At 62.8% G+C, this 27,654-nt stretch overlaps 1 protein-coding gene across 1 annotated transcript; it reads right to left on the minus strand.

Moving 5' to 3' along the window:
• Positions 1 to 454: 454 nt before the first annotated feature.
• CROCC (ciliary rootlet coiled-coil, rootletin) lies at positions 455 to 27,636 on the minus strand. Its single transcript, XM_068212775.1, has 34 exons — positions 27,508 to 27,636; positions 24,836 to 24,975; positions 23,185 to 23,364; positions 23,024 to 23,107; positions 22,857 to 22,948; positions 21,604 to 21,769; positions 20,651 to 20,757; positions 20,368 to 20,574; positions 19,006 to 19,102; positions 18,836 to 18,931; positions 18,353 to 18,517; positions 18,100 to 18,278; positions 17,168 to 17,329; positions 16,765 to 16,909; positions 16,015 to 16,380; positions 15,525 to 15,718; positions 15,308 to 15,435; positions 14,533 to 14,684; positions 14,090 to 14,191; positions 13,279 to 13,413; positions 12,586 to 12,717; positions 12,274 to 12,512; positions 11,636 to 11,795; positions 11,375 to 11,542; positions 10,377 to 10,695; positions 9,471 to 9,592; positions 9,272 to 9,392; positions 6,063 to 6,193; positions 4,866 to 5,048; positions 4,049 to 4,201; positions 3,378 to 3,578; positions 2,936 to 3,088; positions 1,497 to 1,607; positions 455 to 1,023 (listed from the first exon to the last, which is right to left on the minus strand). Exons 2-34 carry the CDS (start codon positions 24,968 to 24,970, stop codon positions 973 to 975), a joined length of 5,136 nt encoding a protein of 1,711 aa, XP_068068876.1. The 5' UTR covers positions 24,971 to 24,975; positions 27,508 to 27,636; the 3' UTR covers positions 455 to 972.
• Positions 27,637 to 27,654: the final 18 nt, after the last annotated feature.

Raw genomic sequence — 27,654 nt, forward strand, 5'->3', positions numbered from 1 at the left:
GTGTATTTCCTCTCTATAGGGTGAATTTCCCCTCCACAGGGTGAATTTCCCCTTTGTAGGATGAATTTCCTCTCTATAGGGTGAATTTCCCCTCCACAGGGTGAATTTCCCCTCTGTAGGATGAATTTCCTCTCTATAGGGTGAATTTCCCCCCAGAGCTTCTCTGTCATCTATAGGGTGCAGCTTTATCCTCATCATTATTTGCTATTTATTACAATTCCTTATCCTTTACTCTTCATTATTGTTAATTATTATTTTTGGGGGTTTAATTATTGTTTATTTCTATTTATTATTCATTTTTCTTATTATTCATTATTATTTAGGGACCTCATTCAGCCCAGCCCAAATCTGGGCATTCCCAAAGTGCCAGCTTCCCAAAAGAAAAAAAAAATCCCTCAGAACTCCCAGTTTGGATTTTCCACATTTATTCCTGCTGGGACTGGGGCAGGGGGGGGACAGAGCCACTACCTCCCTTCCCACCCTCAGGCTGCCCCGGAGCACCAGTAAAAACCCCCATTCCCATAAATTCCATATAAAACCCCTGCTAGTTCCTAAAAAAATCCTTCAAAAACACAAATCCAGGGAGGTTTTTGTTAGAAAAAGGGGGAACATTAGGAGGAAGTGAGGGCAGGGCTGGAGGGGAATAATCAGTTGGGTCTTTTGGGGCTAAAAAAGGGGGAATATTCCCCATTTTTCCGTTAAAAACTGCAACAGGAAAATGGGTAAACCCTCGATGAGGTCCCAAATTGTATCAAAAATAGACAAATTTTGTCGGCTGGTAGGAAAAGAGCAGCTTTTTCCTGGAGAAAAGGGAATGAGAAAACAAAAATCGCTGTGGGTTTGGAGCACAAGGATGGGGCTGGATCCCCTTCAGCCCTGAGCGGAGCTGCTGTGGATTTCAGGATCGGGAATGGATCCCCCATCCCGCAGCTGTGCCGGTCCCTGCGGATGTCCCGGAATTCCCGGAATTCCCTAAGTTCCGGGGGGATGTCGCTGCAGCTCCTGCTCCTTGAGCAGCGCGATCTGCAGGAGGGAGGGATGGGAGGCTGTGGAGCCAGGCCGTGTCCCCCAGGGGCTGTCCCCGTGTCCCCCCCAGCCGTGTCCCCATGTCCCCCAGCGCTGTGTCCCCTGGACTGTCCCCGTGTCCCTCTGGACCGTGTCCCCATGTTCCCCGGGGCTGTCCCCGTGTCCCCTGGGCTGTCCCCGTGTCCCCCTGGACCGTGTCCCCATGTTCCCCGAGGCTGTCCCCATGTCCCCCTGGACCGTGTCCCCATGTTCCCCGAGGCTGTCCCCATGTCCCCCTGGACCGTGTCCCCATGTTCCCCGAGGCTGTCCCCATGTCCCCCTGGACCGTGTCCCCATGTTCCCCGAGGCTGTCCCCATGTCCCCCTGGACCGTGTCCCCATGTTCCCCGGGGCTGTCCCCATGTCCCCCCTGGCCGTGTCCCCATGTCCCCGTGTCCCCCGCGCTGTGTCCCCCCGGCCGTGTCCCCTCACCTGCTCCTCCAGGCCGCCGCGGCTGAGCCGGAGCCGCTCCAGCTCCCGCTGCAGCTCCGCGGGCGCCTCGGGGAGCGGCCGGGCCCGGAGCTCCAGCGCCGACACCTGCGCCTGCGGGGAGGGGGTGCCCGGCACCCCGGACTGGGCACTGCCTGCGGCAGGCACCCCAAAACAGCCCGGAGCCGGCGCCAACACCTCCCTGGTGTGAGCCAGCGCCAGCCTCCCTGCCCCTGGAACGAGCCCGGCCCCTTCCCAGTACCGGGACCATTCCATTGGGATGAACCCAGCCCCACCCCAGTACCAGCACTGGGACCATTCCCCTCAGGATGAGCTCCCAAAGGATCAGCCCCATCCCGTGGATCGGGAATGGCCCTATCCCATGAATCAGCCCCATCCCATGGATTGGGATCAGCCCCATCCCATGGATCAGCCCCATCCCATGAACTGGGATTGACCCTATCCGATGGGTCAGGATTGGCCCCATCCCATGGGTCAGGAATGGCCCCATCCCATGGATCAGCCCCATCTCATGGATTGGGATCAGCCCCATCCCATGGATTGGGATCAGCCCCATCCCATGGATCGGGATTGGCCCCATCCAATGGACCAGGATTAGCCCCATCCCATGGGTCAGGAATGGCCCCATCCCATGGATCGGGATTGGCCCCATCCAATGGACCAGGATTAGCCCCATCCCATGGGTCAGGATTGGCCCCATCCCATGGATCGGGATGGGCCCCATCCCATGGATCAGCCCCATCCCATGGGTCAGGAATGGCCCCATCCCATGGATCGGGATTAGCCCCATCCCATGGATCAGGAACAGCCCCATCCCATGGATCGGGAACAGCCCCATCCCATGGATCGGGATCAGCCCCATCCCATGGATCAGCCCCATCCCATGGATCGGGAACAGCCCCATCCCATGGATCGGGATCAGCCCCATCCCATGGATCAGCCCCATCCCATGGATCGGGATTAGCCCCATCCCATGGATTGGGATCAGCCCCATCCCATGGATCAGGAACAGCCCCATCCCATGGATCGGGAACAGCCCCATCCCATGGATCGGGATCAGCCCCATCCCATGGATCGGGATCAGCCCCATCCCATGGATCGGGAACAGCCCCATCCCATGGATCGGGATCAGCCCCATCCCATGGATCAGCCCCATCCCATGGATCGGGATTAGCCCCATCCCATGGATTGGGATCAGCCCCATCCCATGGATCGGGAACAGCCCCATCCCATGGATCGGGATCAGCCCCATCCCATGGATCAGCCCCATCCCATGGATCGGGATCAGCCCCATCCCATGGATCAGCCCCATCCCATGGATCGGGATTAGCCCCATCCCATGGATTGGGATCAGCCCCATCCCATGGATCGGGAACAGCCCCATCCCATGGATCGGGAACAGCCCCGGTGCAGGGACCCACCCGCAGCACCTGGATGCGCTTCCGAGCCTCCTCCAGCTCCCGCTCGGCCGAGCCCGCAGGGGGATCCGGCCCCGCGGGGGGATCCGGCCCCGCCGGGAGATCCGGCCCTGCCAGGAGCCGCGTGGATCCAGCCCGGCTGGGAGGGTCCAGCTCCTGCCCAGACACACAGATAAATATTTATTAAAGTATGTATAACAGCTAGAAAGATACAGATAAACCCAAAAATACATTACAGTAAAATATATACCTTTACATATATATTTTTATATCTATAGCAATATATACATTATCTAACATAGCATCAGATAATTAGATGATTATATTGATATTAGATGATAATGAGGTAATTAATTAGCCCATAACGGTGCGGGGCTCAATGGGGGATCCACAGGGTCCTGTCTGGGGTAAAGGGTCAGCGATTTTGGGGTGTGGCCCCACTCACCTCCTGCTGTCGGGCCTGGAGGGGCTCCGGCGGCATTCCCTGTTCCGACGGCATTCCCGGCTTCCGCGGTATTCCCGGTTCCCACAGGAATCCCGGCTCCCGCAGCATTCCCAGCTCCCGCTGCTCCCGCAGCTGCTCCCGCAGCATTCCCTTCTCCCGCCGCGCCTCCGCCAGCGCCCGCCGCGCCTCCTCCAGCCCCTCCTGGGACACCGGGGGACAGCGGGACAGCCCCGTGACACCCGGGGACAGCCCCGGGACAGCCCCGTGACACCCGGGGACAGCCCCGGGACAGCCCCGGGACACCCGGGGACAGCCCCGGGACAGCCCCGGGACAGCAGGGACTGGCAGGGGGCTCAGGGGAACTGGGAATGGGTCCAGGCAGAACTGGGACAGGATTCAGGGGAACTGGGGGAGCTGGGAATGGCTTCAGGGGTAGCTGGGGGAGCTCGGAGGGGGTTCAGGGGGAAGAAAGAGGAGTTCCAGTGGGAACTGGGGGGACTGGGAGTGGTTCAGAGGGAACTGGGGGAGGTGGGAGAGGGTTTAGGGAGAACTTGGAGGATTGGGAGGGGGTTCAGAGAATGAGGGAACTGGGAAGGGGCTCGGGAGGAGCTGGGGGGCACTGGGAGGGGGTTCAGAAGGAACCGGGGCACTGGGAGGGGTTCCGGTCCCACCTGGAGCAGCCTCCGGTCCGTCTCGCCGGCGGCCAGCGCGTTCTGGAGCTGCAGGAGCCGCTCGTGGAGCAGAGACCCGCCCGGAGCCTCCCCCTTGGAGCCGCTCCCCGGCGGCACCGGGAGCGGCCCCGAGCGGGACTCGGCCTGAGCCAGCTGTGCCCAGAACGGTTACGGAGAGTGGGCAACTGGGGGGACTGGGAAGGGCTCAGGGGGAACTGGGGGGACTGGGATGGGGCTCAGGGGGAACTGGGGGGACTGGGATGGGGCTCAGGAGGAACTGGGGGGACTGGGATGGGGCTCAGGGGGAACTGGGCTGGGGTTCAGGGGGAACTGGGAGGACTGGGATGGGGCTCAGGGGGAACTGGGGGGACTGGGAAGGGCTCAGGGGGAACTCAGAGGAATTGGGAAGGGATTCAGGGAGAGATGAGGGACTGAGAGGCGTTTTGAGGGAACAACTGGGGACAACTGGGATGGGATCCAGGGGGAACTCGGGGAAACTGAGAGTGGGTTTAGGGGGAACTGGGAAGGCTTTCGGGAGGAACTGTGGAAAACACAAGGTGTTCAGGGGAACTGGGAGTGGGTTCAGTGGGAGCTGTGGGAACTGGAGTGGGTTCAGTGGGAGCTGTGGGACTGTGGGAACTGGAGTGGGTTCAGTGGGAGCTGTGGGACTGTGGGAACTGGGAGTGGGTTCAGTGGGAGCTGTGGGACTGGGAAGCGCTTCAGGAGGCGCTGGGAGGGCGCTCAGGGCGGACCTGTGGGGCTGGATCCATGGAAAGCCAGTTCAGCCCCTGGAATTCGGCCGGAGCGGTGCCGGTACCTGCGTGCGGAGCTGCTCCGCTCGCTCCCGCGCCTCCCGCGCCTCCGCGTCCCGCTCGGCCAGCGCCCGCCGGGCCCGGCCCAGCTCCGCCTCCAGCGCCCGCCGCTGCAGCTCCAGCCGGGCGCTCCGGCTCTCGCACACCTCCAGCCTCTGCCGGGCCTCCTCCAGCTCGCCCAGCTTCTCCTGGAGCCGCCGGGATGCGGGCGTGGAGCGCGGCTGTGCCAGGCACACCGCAGTGCCCACCTGGACTGCCCCACGCTCCCACCCGGGCGGCCTGACACTCCCCACGGGGCTGCCCGGCATTCCCTCCTGGACTGCCCGGCATTCCCTCCTGGACTATCCCACATTCCCACCTGAACTGCCTGGCATTCCCTCCTGGACTATCCCACATTCCCTCCTGGACTGCCCGGCATTCCCTCCTGGACTATCCCACATTCCCTCCTGGACTGCTCGGTATTCCCACCTGGACCGCTCAGCATTCCCACCCCATGGGGCTGCCTGGCATTCCCTCTTGACGCCCTCCGGTTCCCCCCTGGCCCCGTTGCCCCCTGCCCCTCCCGTTCCCCCCATACCTCCCATTCCCCCCGGCCCCTCCATTCCCCCCTGTCCCCGTCCCCGTTGCCCCCTGTCCCCGTTCCCCGGGCCCGTTCCCACCTGTCCCCGTCCCCGTTCCCCCCTGTCCCCGTCCCCGTTCCCCCCTGTCCCCGTCCCCGTTGCCCCCTGTCCCCGTTCCCCGTCCCCGTTCCCCCCTGTCCCCGTTCCCCCCTGTCCCCGTCCCCGTTGCCCCCTGTCCCCGTCCCCCGGGCCCGTTCCCCCCTGCCCCCGTTCCCGTTGCCCCCTGTCCCCGTTCCCCGTCCCCGTTCCCCCCTGTCCCCGTCCCCGTTGCCCCCTGTCCCCGTTCCCCGTCCCCGTTCCCCCCTGTCCCCGTCCCCGTTGCCCCCTGTCCCCGTTCCCCGGGCCCCGTTCCCCCCGTTCCCCGGGCTCCGTTCCCCCCTGTCCCCGTCCCCGTTGCCCCCTGTCCCCGTTCCCCGGGCCCGTTCCCCCCTGTCCCCGTCCCCGTTGCCCCCTGTCCCCGTCCCCGTTGCCCCCTGTCCCCGTTCCCCGGGCCCGTTCCCCCCTGTCCCCGTCCCCCGGGCCCGTTCCCCCCTGTCCCCGTCCCCGTTGCCCCCTGTCCCCGTTCCCCGGGCCCGTTCCCACCTGTCCCGCCCGCCGCTCCCTCTCCAGGGCGCTCAGGCGCTGCCGCAGCCCGCGGCATTCCCGCTGCGAGCGCCGCAGGCTCTCGTCCTGCAGCAGCAGCGAGGCGCGGGCCCCGCTCAGCTCCCGCCGCCCTGCGGGGTTCGTGGGGGTGCAGAGGGGTTTTATTGGGGTTTGTGGGGTGCAGAGGGGTTTCACTGGGGTTTGTGGGGGTGTAGAGGGGTTTTACTGGGGTTTGTGGGGTGCAGAGGGGTTTCACTGGGGTTTTACTGGGGTTTTACTGGGGTTTGTGGGGTGCAGAGGGGTTTTACTGGGGTTTCACTGGGGTTTGTGGGAGTGCAGAGGGGTTTCACTGGGGTTTTACGGGGTTTTTACTGGGGTTTGTGGGGGTGCAGAGGGGTTTTACTGGGGTTTTACTGTGGTTTGTGGGGGTGCAGAGGGGTTTTACTGGGGTTTGTGGGGGTGCAGAGGGGTTTCACTGGGGTTTGTGGGAGTGCAGAGGGGTTTCACTGGGGTTTGTGGGGGTGCAAGGGGGTTTTACTGGGGTGTTACTGGGGTTCATGGGGGTGCAGAGGGGTTTTACTGGGGTTTTACGGGGTTTTTACTGGGGTTTGTGGGGGTACAGAGGCGTTTTACTGGGGTTTTACAGGGTTTTTACTGGAGTTTGTGGGGTGCAGAGGGGTTTTACTGGGGTTTTACTGGGGTTCATGGGGGTGCAAGGAGGTTTTACTGGCGTTTGTGGGGTGCAGAGGGGTTTTACTGGGGTTTTACTGGGGTTTCATGGGGTGCAAGGAGGTTTTACTGGAGTTTGTGGGGGTGCAGAGGGGTTTTACTGGGGTTTTACTGGGGTTTCATGGGGTGCAAGGAGGTTTTACTGGAGTTTGTGGGGGTGCAGAGTGGTTTTACTGGGGTTTGCGGGGGTGCAAGGCAGTTTTAGTAAGGTTTAATTGGGGTTTGTGGGGGTGCAGACGGGTTTTACTGGGGTTTGTGGGGTGTAGAGGGGTTTTACTGGGGTTTTACTGGGGTTTGTGGGGTGCAGAGGGGTTTTACTGGGGTTTGTGGGGTGTAGAGGGGTTTTACTGGGGTTTTACTGGGGTTTGTGGGGTGCAGAGGGGTTTTACTGGGGTTTTACTGGAGTTTGTGGGGCTGCAGAGTGGTTTTACTGGGGTTTGTGGGGGTGCAAGGCAGTTTTACTAAGGTTTAATTGGGGTTTGTGGGGGTTTGTGGGGGTTCACTGGGGTTTTACTGGGGTTTGTGGGGTGCAGAGGGGTTTCACTGGCGTTTGTGGGGCGCATATGGGTTTCACTGGGGTTTGTGGGGGTGCAGAGGGGTTTTACTGGGGTTTTACGGGGTTTTTACTGGAGTTTGTGGGGGTGCAAGGGGGTTTTACTGGGGTTTGTGGGGGTGCAGAGGGGTTTTACTGGGGTTTGTGGGGTGCAGAGGGGTTTCACTGGGGTTTTACTGGGGTTTGTGGGGTACAGAGGGGTTTCACTGGGGTTTTACTGGGGTTCGTGGGGGTGCAAGGTGGTTTTACTGGGGTTTGTGGGGTTTTACTGGGGTTTTACTGGGGTTTTACAGGGTTTTTACTGGAGTTTGTGGGGGTGCAGAGTGGTTTTACTGGGGTTTGTGGGGTACAGAGGGGTTTCACTGGGGTTTGTGAGGTGCAGAGGGGTTTGTGGGGGTGCAGGGGGGTTTTATTGGGGTTTATGGGGATGGGAGGGGGTGTTACTGGGGTTTGTGGGGTATTACTGCGGATTATGGTGTTGCAATGGGGTTTTCCTGGGGTTTATGGGGGTTTATTGGCTTTATGGGAAGTGCACAGGGGTTTATCAGAGTTCGTGGGGGATGTTGGGGGGTCACTGGGGCTTACTGGGGTTTATGGGGGATCCATGGGGGTTTTATTGGGGTGTATGGGAATTCCAGAAGGATTTACAGGGTATGGTGGGGGTTACTGGGATTTAAGGGGGTTTACTGGGGTTTTTGGGGGTGCAGAGTGGTTTATTTGGGTTAATGAGGGATCAGGGGGGTTACTGGGATTGATGGGTCTTTACTGGGGTTTAGGGGGGTTTACTGGGGTTTAAAGGGGTGCTGCAAGATTTGGCTGGGGTTTACTGGGGCGGCAGGGGGGTTACTGGGGTTTAAGGGGGATGCACAGGGACTTGACCACTTCCCCTGGGTTTCCAGAGGATCCACTGGGGAGTTTCCCAGTTCTGCTGGGGTTTATGGGGATGCAGAGGGGTTTTACCCATTTTATTGGGATTTATGGAGTTTGCACAGGGGAGTTCCCAGTTTTACTGGGAATTACAGGGGATCCAGGGAGGATCCCAGTTTTACTGGGGTTTCTGGGAGATTCAGGGGGAGTTTACCCACTTTATTGGGATTTATGGCATTTGCTCAGGGCATTTCCCAGTTTTCCTGGGGTGGTCGTGGGAGGTTTTGCCAGTTTTATTGGGGTTTTATTGGAGTTTTGGGGGACAGACTGGGAGGGGTTACTGGGTTTACTGGGTTTTAAGAGGGATGCACGGGGGTTTTACCCCTTTGTTGGGATTTATGGAGGCTGCACAGGGAGTTCATTGGTTTTACAGCAGTTTATGGGGAATTTTTTAATGGGTTATTTTTTTATTACTATTTTTTAATGTTTTGGGTCTTTAATTTAATTTTATTGGGATTTCTGCAGTTTGCACAGGGCTTTTTCCGGTGTTTTATTAGGGTTTGCAGGAACTACATAGGGATTTACCAGTTTTACTGGGATTTATGTGGGGTGCAGAGAGGTTCTGCCCCAATTTATTGGGATTTATGGAGTTTGCACAGGGGGTTTTACCAGTTTTACTGGGTTTTGTGGAGTTTACCAGTTTAACTGGTATTTACATGGGATCCATGGGGGAGTTTGCCAGTTCCAGTGAGATTTATGGGCATCCATGAGGGTTATACCAGTTTTACTGGGATGTGTGGGGGTTAGAAGGATATATGGAAGCTTTTACCACTTGTACTGGTGTTTCAAGGGGGTACAGAAGGATTTTACTGGGGTTTACTGGGATTTATCAGGTTTCCCACCGGGATTTTGGAGGAAATCCCGGGGAGCATCCCCTGCTCTGGGCAGCACCGCCCCCCCTCCCTGTGCCTCAGTTTCCCTCCGAGCTCCCACTCGCTGTGGCGGCTCCAGCAGCCGCCAGACCACCCCGAATCCCGCAGTTCCCGAAAAGCCCCATCACCTTGCTCGCTCTCGTCCAGCAGTTTCTGGAGCCGCTGCGCGCGGGCGCCGGCGCTGTCCCGCTCCGCCTCCGCCTCCGCCAGGCGCCGGCCCAGGCTGCCCAGCTGCCCCCGGAGCTCCTCCTGCCGGGAACAGGGCTGGGAACGGGCCGGGAAGGGCCCTCTGGGGATAACGGGGACGGGAGGGACAGGGGCACGCACCCGCTCCCGCTGCGCGTCCTGCAGCTCCCGCAGGAATTCCCGCAGCGCCGCCCGCAGCGTCTCGGGATCGGCGTCGGGATCCGGGAACGAACCGGGGCTGCCCGGCCCCTCCGGGCCCCCGCCTGGGGGGGACAGGCGGGGTGGCATGGGGACACCAGCCCGGGGGGAGGGCACGGAGCGGCGGGGGAGGCAGGGGGTGGAAAAATGTGGGGATGCAGGGAGGAGTGAAAGGAATCCCAGGGGTGCAGGGGATGGAATAACGGGGTTTGGGAGATCCCTGAAATGCAGGGGATGGAATAACGGGGTTTGGGAGATCCCTGGGCTGCAGGGGATGGAAAAAAGGGGTTTGGGAGACTCCAGAGATGCAGGGGATGGAATAACGGGGTTTAGGAGATCCCTGGGATGCAGGGGATGGAATAACGGGGTTTGGGAGATCCCTGGGATGCAGGGGATGGAATAACGGGGTTTGGGAGACTCCAGAGATGCAGGGGATGGAATAACGGGGTTTGGGAGACTCCAGAGATGCAGGGGATGGAATAACGGGGTTTGGGAGATCCCTGGGATGCAGGGGATGGAATAATGGGGGTTGTGAGATCCCTGGGATGCAGGGGATGGAATAACGGGGTTTGGGAGATCCCTGAAATGCAGGGGATGGAATAACGGGGTTTGGGAGACCCCCAGGATGCAGGGGATGGAATAATGGGGTTTGGGAGACCCCCGGGATGCAGGGGATGGAATAACAGGGTTTGGGAGAATCGAGGGATGCAAGGGATGGAATAATGGGGTTTGGGAGACCCCCGGGATGCAGGGGCCGGAGCACTGGTGCATTGGAGATGCCCAGGGCTGGATCAAGGGCTGACACCTCCCTTCCCCTCAGCCCCCGCCGATGCCCCCAGGGCCGCTCACCCTTGGCCCTGGCCACGGCCACGGTGCGGCGCAGGGTGGCCTGGAGGCCGCCCAGGCGGGACTCGGTGGCCCTGCGCTGCTCCTCGCCGCGGGCCAGCTCGGCCTCCAGCCCCTGCGCCCGGCCCTGCGCCGCGCTCAGCCGCAGCCCCAGCTCGGCCACCTCGGCCCGCGCCGCCTCCACCTTGAGCTGCAGGTTCCGCGCGTCCGCCAGCAGCTTCTTCTCATTGCCCCGCGCCTCCTCCAGGCTGCGGGACAGCTCCTGCTCCCGCCGCCCGAACTCCTGCTCCGCCGCCGCCAGGCGCTGCTGCAGCTGCTGCAGCTGCGGGAGGGCCAGGAACGGGAGATGGGAATGGCAGGTGGGAGCGATGGGGAACGGGGGATGGAGCAATGGGGTGATGGGGGACCCCATGGAGGCAGGGGATGGAGCAGTGGGGCAATGTGAACACCCAGGGATGCAGGGGATGGAGCAGTGGGGTCACAGGGAACCCCAGGGATCTGGGGGATGGAGCAGTGGGGTCACAGGGAACCCTAGGGATGCAGGGGATGGAGCAATAGGAACACTCAGGGATGCAGGGGATGGAGCAATAGGAACACTCAGGGATGCAGGGGATGGAGCAATGGGGTCACAGGGAACCCCAGGGATGCAGGGGATGGAGCAATAGGAACACTCAGGGATGCAGGGGATGGAGCAGTGGGGTCACAGGGAACCCCAGGGATGCAGGGGATGGAGCAGTGGGCTCACAGGGAACTCCAGGGATCTGGAGGGTGGAGCAGTGGGGTCACAGGGAACTCCAGGGATGCAGGGGATGGAGCAATGGCAACACCCATTGGGACACAGGATACCACGGTGATGGCGACGATTTGGGACAAGCAAGCTACGACCTGAGGGGACAGGGACACCTCCAGACCCACAGGATAGCCAGCTATGGGGGGCCAGGGACACTTCAGGATGTGGCACACTCACAGGGGGTCTTGGGGACCTTTGGGGACACCCTCACCTCCTTCCTGGCAGCCTCGGTGCTGGCCTCGCTCTCCACCACCTTCTGCCTGAGGCCGGAGGCCTCGCGGCGGCTCCGCTGCTCCCGCTGCTCCTCCAGGGCCACCCGTGCCTGCAGCTCCCCCAGCTCCCGGCCCCGCCGGCTGTTCTCGCTGTCCAGCTCCTTCACCTGCCCGCGAAGGGACCAGCGGTTCGGGGACAGCCCGACGGCCGGGGAGGCTCCGTGCCACCCCGCTGTCTCCCCGTCCCGGCTGTCCCTGACCTGGCGGCGCAGCTCCTGCAGCTCCCTGCGGCTCTCCAGGCGGGCGCGCTCCAGCCCCCGCAGCGCCGCCCGCAGCTCCGACACCTCCCGCTCGGCCGCCGCCCGCGCCGCCTCCAGCAGCGCCAGCCGCTGCTCCTTGTCCTCCCCGGAGCGCTTCAGGCTGCGGGCAGCGGGGGCTGGCAGCGCCCAGGGGGGCAGCAAGCCCCCGGCCCCAGCCGTGCCCATCCCGGGTGTCCCCCCAGCCCCAAACTCCCATCACCTTGTCCTGAGCGTCCTCCTGACCTGGAGCATCGCCCCATCCCAACCTGAGCATCCCTGTGTCCCAACACCACCCCCAGCCCAGGCATCACCCTCCAGGGTGGGGGGATCACCCCTGTAATCCCCAACTTCTGCTTTCCCGAATCCCGAGCATCTCCCAACTCCTGCATCTCCCAGCCTGTCCTTCCATCATTTGAGCATTTCCCAACTCCTGCACCTCCCAGTTCGGGCAGCCCCTTGTCCCACCCATCACTCCAACTCCTGCATCTCCCAGCTTGGACATTCCCTTACCCTGAGCATCCCCCCAACCCCGAGCATCCCCTCCAAGGCGCGGCAGCCGCGCCCTGCACCTCCCAGTGAGGACATCCCGCGTTCCCGACCTGATGCGCTCTCCCTCGGCGCGCCGCAGGGCCGCCCGCAGCTCCTCGTTGGAGCGCTGCAGCGCCTCCTTCTCCCGGGCCGCATCGCCCAGGGCCCGGCTCGCCTCCTGCGCCCGCCGCCGCTCGGTGTCGCGGCCCTCGCGGCTGTCCCGGGCCTCTCGCTGCGCCTCCAGCAGCTCCTGCCGCGCCGCCGCCCGCGCCTCGGCCCCCGCCCGCAGCTGCGCCCGCGCCTCCTCCGCCTGCCCGGAGGGGGAACTCCAGGGATCTGGGGATTTCAGGGGGGCGGGAAGGGGTTTCTGGGGGGCGGCTCACCTCCCGCAGGGCGCCGTCCCGCTGCTTGGCCGCCGCTGTCGCTTGGTCCCGGAGCGTCCTCGCCTCCCGCTCGTGGCTCAGCGCCGCCTCCTCCGCCCGCGCCCGCAGCGAGCGCAGCTCCGCGGCCAAGGCCTGCGGGGGCACGGCGCCCTGAGACCCCCCTCCCTCCCCTCGGGGGGCGGCACCACGGGGAGGGGTCCCGGAGAGAGGGTACAGTGGGGATGGGGTCCCAGAGAGAGGGGGACACTGGGGATGAGGTCCCGGAAAGAGGGGGGCAGGAGGGATGGTGCAGGGATGGGGTGAGGGGGCTCAGGTACCACAGCTGAGCCCCGTTGCTGCAGGAGATGGGGGGTGAAGTTGGGGGGCTGCAAGAAAAGGGGACACTGGGGGGGGTCTTGCAATGGTGGGGGTGAGGCTCAAGCAAGGGGGTGCAAGGGGGGGTACCCAGGAATGGGGATCTGCAATGGCGGGGGGGCACAGGGGATATTCAGACAGGAGGGGCTGCAGTGGGGGATGCCCAGGAACTGGGGGGTGACAGGGGGACACCCAAGCACGGGTGGCTGCAGTAGGAGGGGACACTTTGGCAATGAGGTTTGCAATGAGGGGAGACACCTGGGCACAGGGGCTGGAAGTGGGGGCTCTGTGGGACTCTGTGCCACCCTGGGGGGGTTTCTGGGAGCCCCCCAAACCCACCTGCTCCTTCTCCTGGTGGCCTGTGACCTCTCGCCGCCGCTGCTCCAGCTCAGCCGTGGCCTCGTCCAGGCTCCGCTGGAGCCCTGCCAGTGTCCCTGCCAGGGCCACCCGCTCCTCCTCCTGCAGCGCCAGAGCCTGGGGGACAGAGGGGTGGCACAGGGCTGGGAGACAGGGGGGTGGCACAGGGATGGGGGACAGAGGGGTGGCACAGGGATGGGGGACAGAGGGGTGGCACAGGGATGGGGGACAGGGGGTGGCACAGGGCTGGGGGACAGGGGGGTGGCACAGGGATGGGGACAGGGGGGTGGCACAGGGCTGGGGGACAGGGGGGTGGCACAGGGCTGGGGGACAGGGGGGTGGCACAGGGATGGGGGACAGAGGGGTGGCACAGGGATGGGGGACAGGGAGGTGGCACAGGGATGGGGACAGGGGGGTGGCACAGGGATGGGGGACAGAGGGGTGGCACAGGGATGGGGGACAGGGAGGTGGCACAGGGATGGGGACAGAGGGGTGGCACAGGGATGGGGACAGGGGGGTGGCACAGGGCTGGGGGACAGGGGTGTGGCACAGGGCTGGGGGACAGGGGGGTGGCACAGGGCTGGGGGACAGGGGGGTGGCACAGGGATGGGGACAGGGGGGTGGCACAGGGATGGGGGACAGAGGGGTGGCACAGGGATGGGGGACAGGGGGGTGGCACAGGGCTGGGGGACAGAGGGGTGGCACAGGGCTGGGGGACAGAGGGGTGGCACAGGGATGGGGACAGGGGGGTATCGGGGCTGGCACAGGGACAGGGGGACATCGGGGACACCACCTGTTGCTTCTCGCTCTGGCGCTGCTGCCGTGCTGCCGCCAGCTCGGCCACCAGCTCCTCGTGCTCCTGCACCATCCGGCCCCGCTCGGCCTCCAGCTCCTCCTGCCAGCCCCAAAATTACCAGTGAACCCCAAAAATCATCAGCGAACCCAAACAATCCTGCACCCCAAGTATTGTGTCCCAGCAATCAGTGGGAATGTCAGAAATTAAGGTTGCACCCCAAAAATCACCACCATGCCCTCAACAATCAGCATGTGCATCAAAAACCAGCTCTTCACCCCAAAAATCTACATGTCACCCCAAAAATCACCACTGAGCCCCAAAACCCAACATTTCAACCCAAAAATCAACATCATGCCTCAACAATCATCCTTAAAACACCCAAAATCACCATGACACCCTAAAAACCTCCACCACACTCGTGCCCCCGGTCCCGGGCGCACCTTCTCGTGCTGGAGGTGCTCCAGCTGCTCCCGGTGGGCGTCGCGGGCGCTCTGCAGGGCCGCTGTCACCGCGGCCGCCTCGGCCACCGCCACCGCCTGGCGCCGCTCCCGCAGCTCCTGCGCCCGCTCCCGCTGCGCCACGCCCAGCTCCACTGGGGGACACGGGGACACCCCAGTCAGGGGGACACCCCCAGGCATGGGGACACCCCCAGCCTTGGGGACAGCCCTCAGTCATGGGACACCCCAAAGCTAATGGGGAGACACCAGTCACTGGGGACACCCCCAGTCATGGGGACACCCTGTCATCTGTGGGGACACCCCAAGTCATGGAGACACCCCCTGTCAATGGGGGATGGAGCTGAGGATGAGGATGAGGATGAGGATGGAGATGGACAGGGATGAGGATGGGGATGATGGATGGGATGAGGATGAAGATGGGGATGGATGGGATGAGGATGAGATGAAGATGGGGATGGATGAGTTGAGGATAAAGATGGGGATGGACGGGTTGAGGATGAGGATGAAGATGAGGATGGACAGGTTGAGGATGAGGATGAAGATGGGGATGGATGAGTTGAGGATAAAGATGGGGATGGACGGGTTAAGGATGAGGATGAAGATGAGGATGGACAGGTTGAGGATGAGAATGAAGATGGGGATGGATAGGTGGGAGCTGGGCACGGATGGGTTGAGGATGAGGATGAAGATGAGGATGGATAGGTGGGAGCTGGGCATGGCCGGGCTGATGGGACACACAGGTGGCTGGGACCCTCACCTTCCAGCGCTTCCTTGGCCTGGGCCAGTGTCCGGCCTTGGGCCTCCAGCTGCTGATTGCGGGCCTGGAGCTGGGCCAGCTCCTGCTGCAGCTGGAACACGCTGCTCTCCAGTCCCTCCTTCTCTGACCTGCGGGACGCCGGGCACGGGGTTGGGCACGGGGCTGGACCCACCTCAGCACCCACCTGAGCCCGGCACACCCCCGCCCCAGCACCCACCTGAGGCCGGCGGCCTCGCGGTCGCGGTGCCGCTGCTGACGCTGGGCAGCCGCGAGCTGCACGGCCAGTCCGGCCCCGTCCTGGGCCAGCGCCGCCTGGGTCTGGCCCAGCCGCTCCTGCTCCGCCCGGAGCCGCTCCTGCTCCGCCCGCGCCCGTGCCAGCGCCTCGCCCGCCGCGCTCTGCTCCTGCACCGCCTGTGGCACACCGGGGGCACCAGGGACAGCCCGGGGACACCAGTGACAGCCCAGGGACACCAGTTACACCCCACTGACCATCAGTTACCGCATGCCCCCTCCCGACCCCTCAGTTACCCTTGGCACCTGCCCACCCCTCCCAGTTACCCCAGACACTCTCCCCACCACTCCCAGTTGTCCCTGGCACTGTCCCGTGTACCCCTGACACCCTCCCAGTGGCCCCAGGCTCTCTCCCCAACACCTCAGGTACACTTGACACCCTCCCCACCCCTCCCAGTTGCCCCCGTGGTGCCCACCTGGCCCAGGCTGTGGCGCAGCCGCTCGTGGAGCCCGCGCAGCTCCCGCAGCTCCTCCCGCAGCCCCCGCCCGTCGTCCCGGGGATCCCCCCGTGGCCGCTCCAGGCTCCGCCGCTCGCTGCCGGGGCGGGGGCCGCTCTCCAGGCGCGCCCGCAGCAGCGCCAGCTCCCGGCACAGCTCCCGGCTGCGCAGCCGGCCCTGCTCCCGCTCCTGCTCCAGCCGCTCCAGCCGCCGGCCCAGCTCCGCCTTGTCCCGGGCCAGCCCGGCCGCCAGCTCGCTGGTCTTGGCCAGTGCGTCCCGCAGCCGCGACTCCTCCGCCTCCGCCGCCCGCCGGGCCTCCGCCAGCTCCCCGCAGCTGCCCTGCGCCTGCGAGCGGCACCGGCTGGCACTGCGGGCACGGCGGGACGGGGACACGAGGGGCACCTGGGGCTCGGGGAGTACCTGGGGCATGGGGGGCACCTGGGGCTCACCTGAGGCTTGGGGACACCGGCTGGCACGGGGCAACAGGGGCATGGGGGGCACAGGGGGCGGCTGGGGCTTGGGGAGTACCTGGAGCATGGGGGGCACTTGGGGACACCTGGGGTATGTGGGAGCACCTGTGGAACCGGGCCATGGGGGCAGCTGGGGCACGGGGCTGCATCCACAGCAGGGCTGGCACTCCCGGGGGAGGGCACGGGGGTGCACCTGTACCCACGGGGATGCACCTGTATCCGTGCCCGGCCCCGCTGTGGGGCGGGTCCGGGTGCCCACCTTGCCCAGGGCCTCTGCCAGCGCCTCCTGCTCGCCCCGGGCCAGCTCCGCCTCCAGCAGCGCCCGGCTCAGCTCCTCCCGCGCCTCCAGCAGCTCCCGCTGCGCCCGCGCCCGCTGCGCCTCCAGCTCCTGCACCTGCTGCTGGCTGTGCGGGGACAGCACAGCCCGCCTGTGCCCACCTGTGCACCCATCTGCGCCCACGTGCACCCACCTGTGCCCCCAGACCCACCTGTGCTCGTCTGAACCCTCTTGGACCCCCCGCACACCCTGTAACCACCCTGACCCTGAGCCCACCTGCACACTCCTGTGCCCACCTGTGCCCCTCACACCCACCTGTGCTCCCCACGCCCATCCGTGCCCCCTGCCCACCCATGCCCTGTGCCCAGCCGTGCCCCGTGCCCACCTGTGCTCCAGCTGCTGGTGGGCAGCCTGGGCGTCACGGGCAGCCTGGTCCCGGGAGTCCTGCAGCCCCTCGCTGCGGTGCCGCAGCTGCTCCCGCTCCTGCTGCAGGGCCCCCACCCGCTGCTGCTCCTCCGCCAACGCTGCCTCCGCACGGCACAGCTCCCTGCGGACATGGACACATGGGCACACGGACATGGACGCATGGACAGGGACACATGGACAGGGACACATGGACAGGGACACATGGGCACACAGACATACGGACATGGACACATGGACAGGGACACATGGGCACACGGGCACACGGACATGGACACATGGACAGGGACACATGGGCACACGGACATGGACACATGGACAGGGACACATGGGCACACGGGCACACGGACATGGACACATGGACAGGGACACATGGGCACACGGACACACGGGCACACAGACACATGGACAGGGACACATGGGCACACAGACATACGGACATGGACACATGGACAGGGACACATGGGCACACAGACATACGGACATGGACACATGGACAGGGACACATGGGCACACGGACATGGACACATGGACAGGGACACATGGACAGGGACACATGGGCACACGGACATGGACACATGGACAGGGACACATGGACAGGGACACATGGGCACACGGACACACGGGCACACAGACACATGGACACATGGACACACAGGCACACGGGCACACGGACACATGGACATACAGACACGGGTGTGGGTGCATGGACACACAGGCACGAGCATGGGCACACAGACATGGGCACATGGACACGCAGGCACGGGCACAGGAACACAGACAGACACATGGACATGGGCGTGGGCCCACAGACACGGGAACATGGACACATGGGCACATGGACGCAGGGACACACGGACGCACAGGGACAGACAGCTGGAGCGGTACCGGTACCTGCGCAGCCCCTCGGCCTGGGCCCGCAGCCGCAGCTCCTCACGCTGGGCCTCCTCCTGCGCCCGCCGGCAGCTCCCGGCCTCGGCTCCCAGCTGCTCCAGCCGCTGCTCCAGCATTCCCAGCTCCCGCCGCAGGCTCCCGGCCACCTCCCGGCCCGCCTCCACCTGGCTCCGGGCCTCCTGGGGGTCAGCCTTCATCAGATCCCATCCCCATCCCCATCCCCATCCCCACCCTCCTCCTCCTCCCAGCTCACCTGCAGCTGGAGCTGGCGCCGGCTCAGGGCCGCGTGGACGGCGGCAGCGGCGGCGCTGGCAGAGAGGCTGCGGAGAGGGGACACGGCGGGACACGGAGGAGACACAGGAGGACACGGGGGGGACACAGTGGGGGCAGGGGCCTCAGGGTCATCCGCCAGCACAGCCTGTTCCCAGGAAAATCCAGGAGAAAGTGAGGCAGGGAAGAGAATTAAGTCAGTGAAGGGGGGAACCAAGGTGAGAAAGGGGAAATGAAGTCCAGGGAAGGGGAAACTGAGGTGGGAAATGGGAAATCAAGTCAAGGTGGAAACTGAGTAAGGGAAAAGGGAAACTGAGGCAGGGAGGGGAAAACTGAATCAGGGAGAAGGGAAACTGAATCAGGAAATGCAAAAATGAATCAAGGAAGGGGACACTGAGGAAGGCAGGGGACACTGAGGCAGGGAGAGGCCCCTTTTGGTGTGGGGGGCCCTGGGGTGTCCCAGCACCTGGGTGATCTCGTGCAGCGTCCGGCGCAGCAGCTCCAGCTCGGAGCGCAGAGCCTGCACCTGCTCCGGCGTCGGCTCCCGGGCGCGCGTGGCCTCCTGCGAGCCCCGGGACGGGATCAGGCCGGGAATGACGGACCTGCATCCCCAAACCCCCCACACCCTGCACCCACCAGCTCCCGCAGCTGCAGGGTCAGCGCTTCCACCGCCCGCTCCTTCTCCTCGTCCTCGCTCCGACATCGCTCCAGGGCCGCCGTCAGCTCCTCCAGCCTGCCCGGGACACGGCCGGCATCCAACATCCAGCATCCAACACCCAACATCCAGCATCCAAAATCCAGCATCCAGCATCCAAAATCCAACATCCAGCACCCAGCATCAACACCCAGCACCCAACATCCAAAATCCAGCACCCAACATCCAACACCCAGCACCCAACATCCAACACCCAGCACCCAACATCCAACACCCAGCACCCAACATCCAAAATCCAGCATCCAGCATCCAACACCCAACATCCAGCATCCAACATCGAAAATACAGCATCCAAAATCCAGCACCCAATATCCAGCACCCAGCACCCAGCATCCAAGACCCAGCATCCAGCATTCAACATCTAACATGGATGCCTCCTGCTGCCTCACATCCCTTCCCATCTGCGCCACAGCCACAAAACCTTCCCCATGAAACATCCCCCATGGCCCCATGGGGGTGCATCCTCCCCATCCTGGCACTCCTGCACCCCTCCTGGTACTCCTGCACCCCCATTGGCACTCCTGCACCCCTCCTGGCACTCCTGCACCCCCCCTGGCACTCCTGCACCCCTCCTGGCACTCCTGCACCCCCCCTGGCACTCCTGCATCCCTCCTGGTACTCCTGCACCCCCATTGGCACTCCTGCACCCCCCTGGCACTCCTGCACCCCTCCTTCCAGTCCTGCATCCCTCCTGGCAGTCCTGCATCCCCCCTGGCAGTGCTGCATCCCCCCTGGCAGTCCTGCATCCCTTCTGGCAGTCCTGCATCTCCCCTGGCAGTGCTGCATCCCCCCTGGCAGTCCTGCATCCCCTCTGGCAGTGCTGCATCCCCTCTGGCAGTCCTGCATCCCCCCTGGCAGTCCTGCATCCCCTCTGGCAGTCCTGTATCCCTCCTTCCAGTCCTGCATCCCCTCTGGCAGTCCTGCATCCCTCCTGTCAGTCCTGCATCCCCCCTGGCCGTCCTGCATCCCCCCTGGCACTCCTGCATCCCCTCTGGCAGTGCTGCATCTCCCCTGGCAGTGCTGCATCCCCCCTGGCAGTCCTGCATCCCCTCTGGCAGTGCTGCATCCCCTCTGGCAGTCCTGCATCTCCCCTGGCAGTGCTGCATCACTCCTGGCAGTCCTGCATCCCCTCTGGCAGTCCTGCATCTCCCCTGGCAGTGCTGCATCCCCCCTGGCAGTCCTGCACCCCATCCCTCTGTCTCACTCCCTCCCCATCCTGTGCCACATCCCCTGCACTTCCACTCCTCCCCTCGCCCACCGCGGTGCCCGCCAGTCCCCTGTACCTGGCTGCCAGGGTGGCTTTTTCCAGCTCTGCATCCCGTGCCCGCGCTGCCAGCTGCTCCTGCAGCTGCTCCAGGCGCAGCTCCTGCCGCTCGCGGGCCGCGCCGGCCTGGCTCTCGGCCAGCCGCAGGTTGGCGGCCAGGTGCAGGCAGGCGGCGTGGGCAGCACGGCCCGTCCGGGACACCTCGTGGCCCAGCTCCGACAGGTCCCTGCGCGGGCGGGAGGCGCAGGGTGGGATCCCCAGGGATCCCCGGAGGGAGGGATCCCGCCCTGCGCCCCGCTGACCTCTCAGTGGTGGCCTTCATCTCCCCAAAGTGGCGCCTGAAGGCCACCAGCTGCCGCCAGAGGGTCAGGAGCCGGCTGTGCTCGTTGCTGAAGTAGGTGTTGAAGGACTGGGGGGGGATGGAGCGGGATCAAGGATCCACTTTTTGGGGTCCACAAATTCCCAAATATCCCTCCTGACCACACAATCGCCCCCACAGTCCTCCACAGCCCCACCCCAATTCTAGTGGGCACAGAGAGGGGTTGGGGGTGACACGTCCCTGCCTCACATTCCCTTCCCATCACATCCCCCAAAACCCCAAATTCCTCTCCATGCAACATCCCCCATGGCCCCACATCCCTCCCAGGGGTCCTCTGTAATTGTCCCTGACACATCCCTGCATCCCCCTGCCTTATCTCCCTTTCCCATCCATGTCACATCCCCAAATCCTTCCCCATGGAACATCCCCCACAGCCCTACATCCCCCGCATTGTCCCTGACACATCCCTGCATCCACCTGCCTCGTCTCCATTTCCCACCCCAAATCCTTCCCCACAGGACATCACCCATGGCCCCACATCCCCCGCATTGTCCCTGACACATCCCTGCATCCACCTGCCTCGTCTCCATTTCCCACCCCAAATCCTTCCCCATGGAACATCCCCCACAGCCCCACATCCCCCGCATTGTCCCTGACACATCCCTGCATCCACCGGCCTCGTCTCCATTTCCCACCCCAAATCCTTCCCCACAGGACATCACCCATGGCCCCACATCCCTCCTCAGTGACCCCACATCCCTCTGCCCCGCATCCTCTTCCCATCACATGCCACACCCCCACACTCCCCAAATTCTCTCTTTGCAGCATGCCCCACGACCCCACATCCCTCTCCATGATCCCACATCCCCCTGGCTCCCACCCCTCTCCCCGCTGCTGCTCCCTGGTGTCCCCTGTCCCCGCCCGGGTGTCCCCCACCTCCTCCTCCCGCCTCCACTCTGCCTCCCGCTGCTCCAGCTCGTCCCGGGCCCGCGCCCAGTCCGCCGTGAGCTTCCGGATGTCCTCGCTCAGCGCCGCGTTGGCCACGTTGGCCTGTTCCAGCTGCTCCCGCAGCATGGAGTTCACCTGCACCAGGCTGCTGCTCCTGGCATCCCGGGGGATCATCGGGGTCAGAATCCCCCAGGAATGATGACATTCCCACCCACCTCTGCTGCTCCTGGGATCCCGGATGATCACCGGGGTCAGAATCCCCCAGGAATGATGACATTCCCACCCACCTCTGCTGCTCCTGGGATCCCGGGGGATCACCGGGGTCAGAATCTCCCGGGAATGCCGACATTCCCACCCACCTCTGCTGCTCCTGGGATCCCAAAGGATCATCGGGGTCCCGGGGATGCTGACATTCCCACCCACCTCTGCTGCTCCTGGGATCCCGAAGGATCACCGGGGTCCCGAGAATGATGACATTCCCACCCACCTCTGCTGCTCCTGGGATCCCGGGGGATCACCGGGGTCAGAATCCCCCAGGAATGATGACATTCCCACCCACCTCTGCTGCTCCTGGGATCCCGGGGGATCACCAGGGTCAGAATCCCCCGGGAATGCCGACATTCCCACCCACCTCTGCTGCTCCTGGGATCCCGAAGGATCACCGGGGTCCCGAGAATGATGACATTCCCACCCACCTCTGCTGCTCCTGGGATCCCGGGTGATCACCGGGGTCAGAATCCCCCAGGAATGATGACATTCCCACCCACCTCTGCTGCTCCTGGGATCCCGGGGGATCACCGGGGTCAGAATCCCCCAGGAATGCTGACATTCCCACCCACCTCTGCTGCTCCTGGCATCCCGGGGGATCACCGGGGTCAGAATCCCCCAGGAATGCCGACATTCCCACCCATCTCTGCTGCTCCTGGGATCCCAGGGGATCACCGGAGTCAGAATCCCCCAGGAATCCTCACATCACCCTCGGCATTCCACCCACCTCTGCTGCTCCTGGGATCCCGGGGGATCACCGGGGTCAGCATCCCCCGGGAATCCTCACATCCCCCTAGGGATTCCACCCACCTCTGCTGCTCCTGGGATCCCAGGGGATCACTGGGGTCAGAATCCCCCGGGAATCCTCACATCCCCCTGGGGATTCCACCCACCTCTGCTGCTCCTGGGATCCCGGGGGATCACCGGGGCCAGCATCCCCCGGGAATCCTCACATCCCCCCGGGTCCTGCTCACCTCTGCTGCTCCTCCTCCAGCCGGATCAGGGCGTTCTCCAGCTCATTGCTGCTCTCCTCATCGGGCTGGGAGCTGCTGGCATCCAGCTGGATCTGTGGGAACACCCCCCCGCTGGCCATAACCCCGATTTGGGATTTGGGGCAGGGCACCCCCAAAGCCTCCCTCACCGTCAGCCTCTCCTGCTCCAGCTCCGTTGCCTTCTCCAGCAGCTGCTGCTCCACTTCCCCACATTTCTTCTTGTACTGCAACACCTGGGGGAGGGACAGGGGGTGACAGCGATGTGGGGGGACCCCAAATTATCCCTGTGCCCCCTTCCAAAAGGATTTACCTTGGCTTGGAGCTTCTGCACCAGCTGGGCCTGGCGCTGCTGGCCCTCCTGGTAGGCCTGGAGCTTCCTCTTGTAGGCAGCCTGCTCCTCCTCCAGCAGCCTCCGGAGCTCGATGTTGTGCTGGGCCAGGCTCCGGCTCTCGGCTGCTTCCTCCGGCTCCAGCCGCAGGCTCTGCTCCAGCTGGGATTGGGGGGAACCCAGGATGGCACCCCCACACCCCTGAGCATCCCCCAGCCTCGCTTCCGAGGGTTCCACAGCAAATCCCAGCCAGCCAAAGGCCCCGACTCCCACCTTCCCTCATTGCTCCATGCACAGGGAGGGGATGAATGGGAAATTTCGGGGGTGCTTTTAAGGATAACTCAACCTCCAGTCTGTGGGTTCAGCAAAGCCTCCTCCCAGTTTGCATGGAGTGGCTGATGGATAAAAGATCCTTGGGCACAGGAGTGGAAACTTGCCTGGGGATATTTTCCCGATATTTGCTGTTTTTTAAAATAATGAGACACAAACCAAGGGATTCTTCCAGTATCCCACCAGTCTGGGGCACACTCAGCACTGGGAGGGCCAAAGCCCTTTGGAATTCCGGGTTGCCAGGGCAAAGTGCTGAAAAACTGAAGGATTCCCACAGGGAGGGGGAGTTCCTTCCCAAAATCCAGTGGGACAAATACAACAGGGATGGACAAGCCCTGGCAAGCCAGGACTGGTCTGGACAATTCCCACCACGGGGACACCACAGTTCTCCTTCCCCACATGGGGAATGCTGGGGCTGGAGCTGGCACCACCTGGAATTTGAGGCTGAAAAGGGAATTTGGGAGAGCTGGCTGGGGGTGTTGTACTTGATGAACAACTCTGGATTTTGGGGTTAAAAAGGGGGATTTGGGAGAGCTGGCTGGGGGTGTTGTACTTGATGAACAGCTCTGGATTTTGGGGTTAAAAAGGGGGATTTGGGAGAGCTGGCTGGGGGTGTTGTACTTGATGAACAACTCTGGATTTTGGGGTTAAAAAGGGGGATTTGGGAGAGCTGGCTGGGGGTGTTGTACTTGATGAACAACTCTGGATTTTGGGGTTAAAAAGGGGGATTTGGAGGGGCTCACCCGCTCACTGAGGGTGTTGTACTTGATGGCCAGCTCTGGATTTTGGGGTTAAAAAGGGGGATTTGGGAGGGCTGGCTGAGGGCGTTGTACTTGATGAACAACTCTGGATTTTGGGGTTAAAAAGGGGGATTTGGGAGGGCTGGCTGAGGGCGTTGTACTTGATGAACAACTCTGGATTTTGGGGTTAAAAAGGGGGATTTGGGAGGGCTGGCTGAGGGTGTGGTACTTGATGAACAACTCTGGATTTTGGGGTTAAAAAGGGGGATTTGGGAGAGCTGGCTGAGGGTGTGGTACTTGATGAACAGCTCTGGATTTTGGGGTTAAAAAGGGGGATTTGGGGGGGCTCACCCGCTCACTGAGGGCGTTGTACTTGATGGCCAGCTCTGGATTTTGGGGTTAAAAAGGGGGATTTGGGAGGGCTGGCTGAGGGCGTTGTACTTGATGAACAACTCTGGATTTTGGGGTTAAAAAGGGGGATTTGGGAGGGCTGGCTGAGGGTGTTGTACTTGATGAACAACTCTGGATTTTGGGGTTAAAAAGGGGGATTTGGGGGGGCTCACCCGCTCACTGAGGGCGTTGTACTTGATGGCCAGCTCATCGCGCTCGGCCCGGCTCTGGGCCAGCAGGTCCTCGACGCGGGACAGCTCCTGCTGCAGGATCCTGTTCTCCTCCTGCAGGGACAGCAGCGAGGCCATGGCCCCTGCGGGATGGGATGGAAAGAGGCGGGATAGGATCTGGGATCTGGGATCCAGCCCAGGACACAGCCAGGGCATGCTTTGCCAGCACGAGCTGCTCTGTTCCCCTTGGGAAGGGGCCGAGCCCTCCCCAGGTGCAGCATTTGGATAAATGATCCTCAGGGATAGGAACAACAACCTGCCTTGGGATCCTTCCCTGATATTGGCTTTGATTTTAATAATCAGGCGCAAACAGGGGAATTTCCACCTAAATCCCACCACCCCTCAATCTGAGTCTCCTCCAGCCCAGGAGCGTTCTGCCCCCTGGCCCAGCTGGAAATGCCACCTCCCACACTCAGACATTCCAAGGAATGCCTTTGTGAGGGAAGAGCTGCTGGAAATGCACAGTTGTGGTCAGAAACCCATGAGAAGTTTGCCGTTGTGACTGCAAGGACGTTCAGATCCACGCTCACAATCACAAAACCACCAGGGATGTTTAGCTGCAACCACAAATGGCCAAAATCTGGAGTTTGGGATCACAAAGAGCTGCAGATCAACGGCTGTGATCCAAACCCACTTCATTTTGCAGCTGCAACATAAAACCTCTGTAAATGTGTGTTTGGGATCATAAAATCACGGCAGGTTTATAGCTGCAAGAGCAAAACTGCTGCAGATTTGTAGCCATGATCCCCAAACTGCTGCAAATCTGTGTTTGTGATCACAAAACCGCTGCAGATTTACAGCTGCAGTCACAAAACTGCCACAAATTTGCATTTTGATCCCAAAACTGCTGTAAATTCATGACTGTGATCCCATAACAGCTGCAGATTTCCAGTTACAATCCCAAAACATGCTGCAGATTTCCAGTTGCAACCACAAAATCACTAAAAATTCATGTTTGTGATCCCAAACTTGCTGCAGATTTCCAGTCACAATCCCCAAACTGTTGCAAACTCATAGTTCACCCCAAACACTGTAAATTCATGTTTGTGATCCCAAAACTGCTGGAGATTTCCGGTTACAACAACAAAACTGCTGAGATTTACAGCTGCAACCACAAAATCACTAAAGATTTGTGCTCGTGATCCCAAACCCTGCTGCAGATTCACAGCTGTGATCCCCGAACCGCCGTAAATTCTCATTTAAGATCCCAAACCGCGGCACTTTTCCATTCGCGGCCACGGACCCGCCCCCGATTCTCCGCCGGGATCGCGGAGCCGCCCCGATCCGCGATGCTCCCACCACAAACCCCCTTTGCCCTCCCAAACCCGCTGCCCCAGCGCCATTCCCGATCCCATTCCCGGTCCCATTCCCGGTCCGGGTCCCGGTCCCGGTCCCGGTCCCATTCCCGGTCCGGGTCCCGGTCCCGGTCCCGGTCCCATTCCCGGTCCCGATCCTATTCCCGGTCCCATTCCCGGTCCGGGTCCCGGTCCCGGTCCCATTCCCGGTCCCGATCCTATTCCCGGTCCCATTCCCGGTCCTGATCCCATTCCCGGTCCCGGTCCCGATCCCATTCCCGGTCCCGGTCCCATTCCCGGTCCCCATCCCACGCTCGCCCCGCCGGGGGGCAGGCGGTGGCCCCACCTCAGCCCCGGCAGCATCTCCCGCGCCCCGGGCACCCCCTTGCCTCGGCCTCCTCGTCCCCAGCCCCTTTTCCCGGGATTTGGGGCGGTTCGGGTTCGGTGCCCGCCCGCGGGAAGCGGATGCGGGGTCAGGATTAGCCCGAAATCCGCATCCCCTCCCCGTGTGACGGCGGGAGCGGGGACCCTCCTCTTCCTGGAGGTCCCGACAGCGGCACGGCCCCATCCTCCCCCCGAAATCCCTCGGCACTCCCGGGCTCTGCCGACAAACCCACCCCGAGGCTCCCGGCAGGAGCGGAACGAGGAAAAGGAAGGAAAACAGAACCAAACGCCAGCCCCCGGCGCCGGCCGTGCCCGGAGGGGGTGGGGAGGTCCTTACCCCGACCGGAGCCGCTCTGCAGCGGGCACGGCGCTCCCGGAGGGCCCTGGCCTGCAGCCCCGCGCTCCTTAAGCTCATTAACCCCGGGAGCTGGCTCCGGCAGGAAAAGCTCCGGGGTGGAGCGAGCCGGGGTTGCCAAGGGGTGAAGCGGCTTTAACACCCCCGGGATGCGGGGATGGCCCCGGGACTCCGGATCATTCCCCCCCCGCCGGAGCTTTAATTATCCCCCGCGTAATTAAAGACTTTCTGTCCCCACCCTAGTAGGGAAAAGTGGACATAAATCCCCAAGCCGGGCTCCAAATTCCCCAGGACGGGGGCTGGAGGCGTCCCTGACCCTGAAACAAGGGATGGATCCGGTCCCAAGCCACGCTCCGGGCAGGAGGGGCTCGCCGGGCCGCCCTCCCCTCGCCCCCCCCCGGCAGGGAAAGTGCCCTTTCTCCCCCCGAGAGCCGGCGATTACCCGGGCTGGGGAGCAGGCAGATAGGGTTGAGGATTTACGGCGTCTTGGATGCCTCCAGCCAGTCGGGAGCTGCCTCCGATTCCACCCCCCAGCACTTGTGTCCCAAAACCCCTCCTTTTCTCCTCATTTCCTCTCTTACCTTCCCCTCCTGGTGTCCTTCCCAACAGAAACCACTGCTAAGCAACAGGTTCTGTTGTGCTCCGTGTCCAATCCCATTCCCTCGGCACCGGCAAGGAATGGGAATCACCAAAGCTCATCCTGGCTGCTCCGAGCCCGCCCAGGGGAG

This window comes from Anomalospiza imberbis, chromosome 23 (assembly GCF_031753505.1).
Source record: "Anomalospiza imberbis isolate Cuckoo-Finch-1a 21T00152 chromosome 23, ASM3175350v1, whole genome shotgun sequence".
In the NCBI taxonomy this organism is placed as follows: Eukaryota; Metazoa; Chordata; class Aves; order Passeriformes; family Viduidae; genus Anomalospiza; species Anomalospiza imberbis.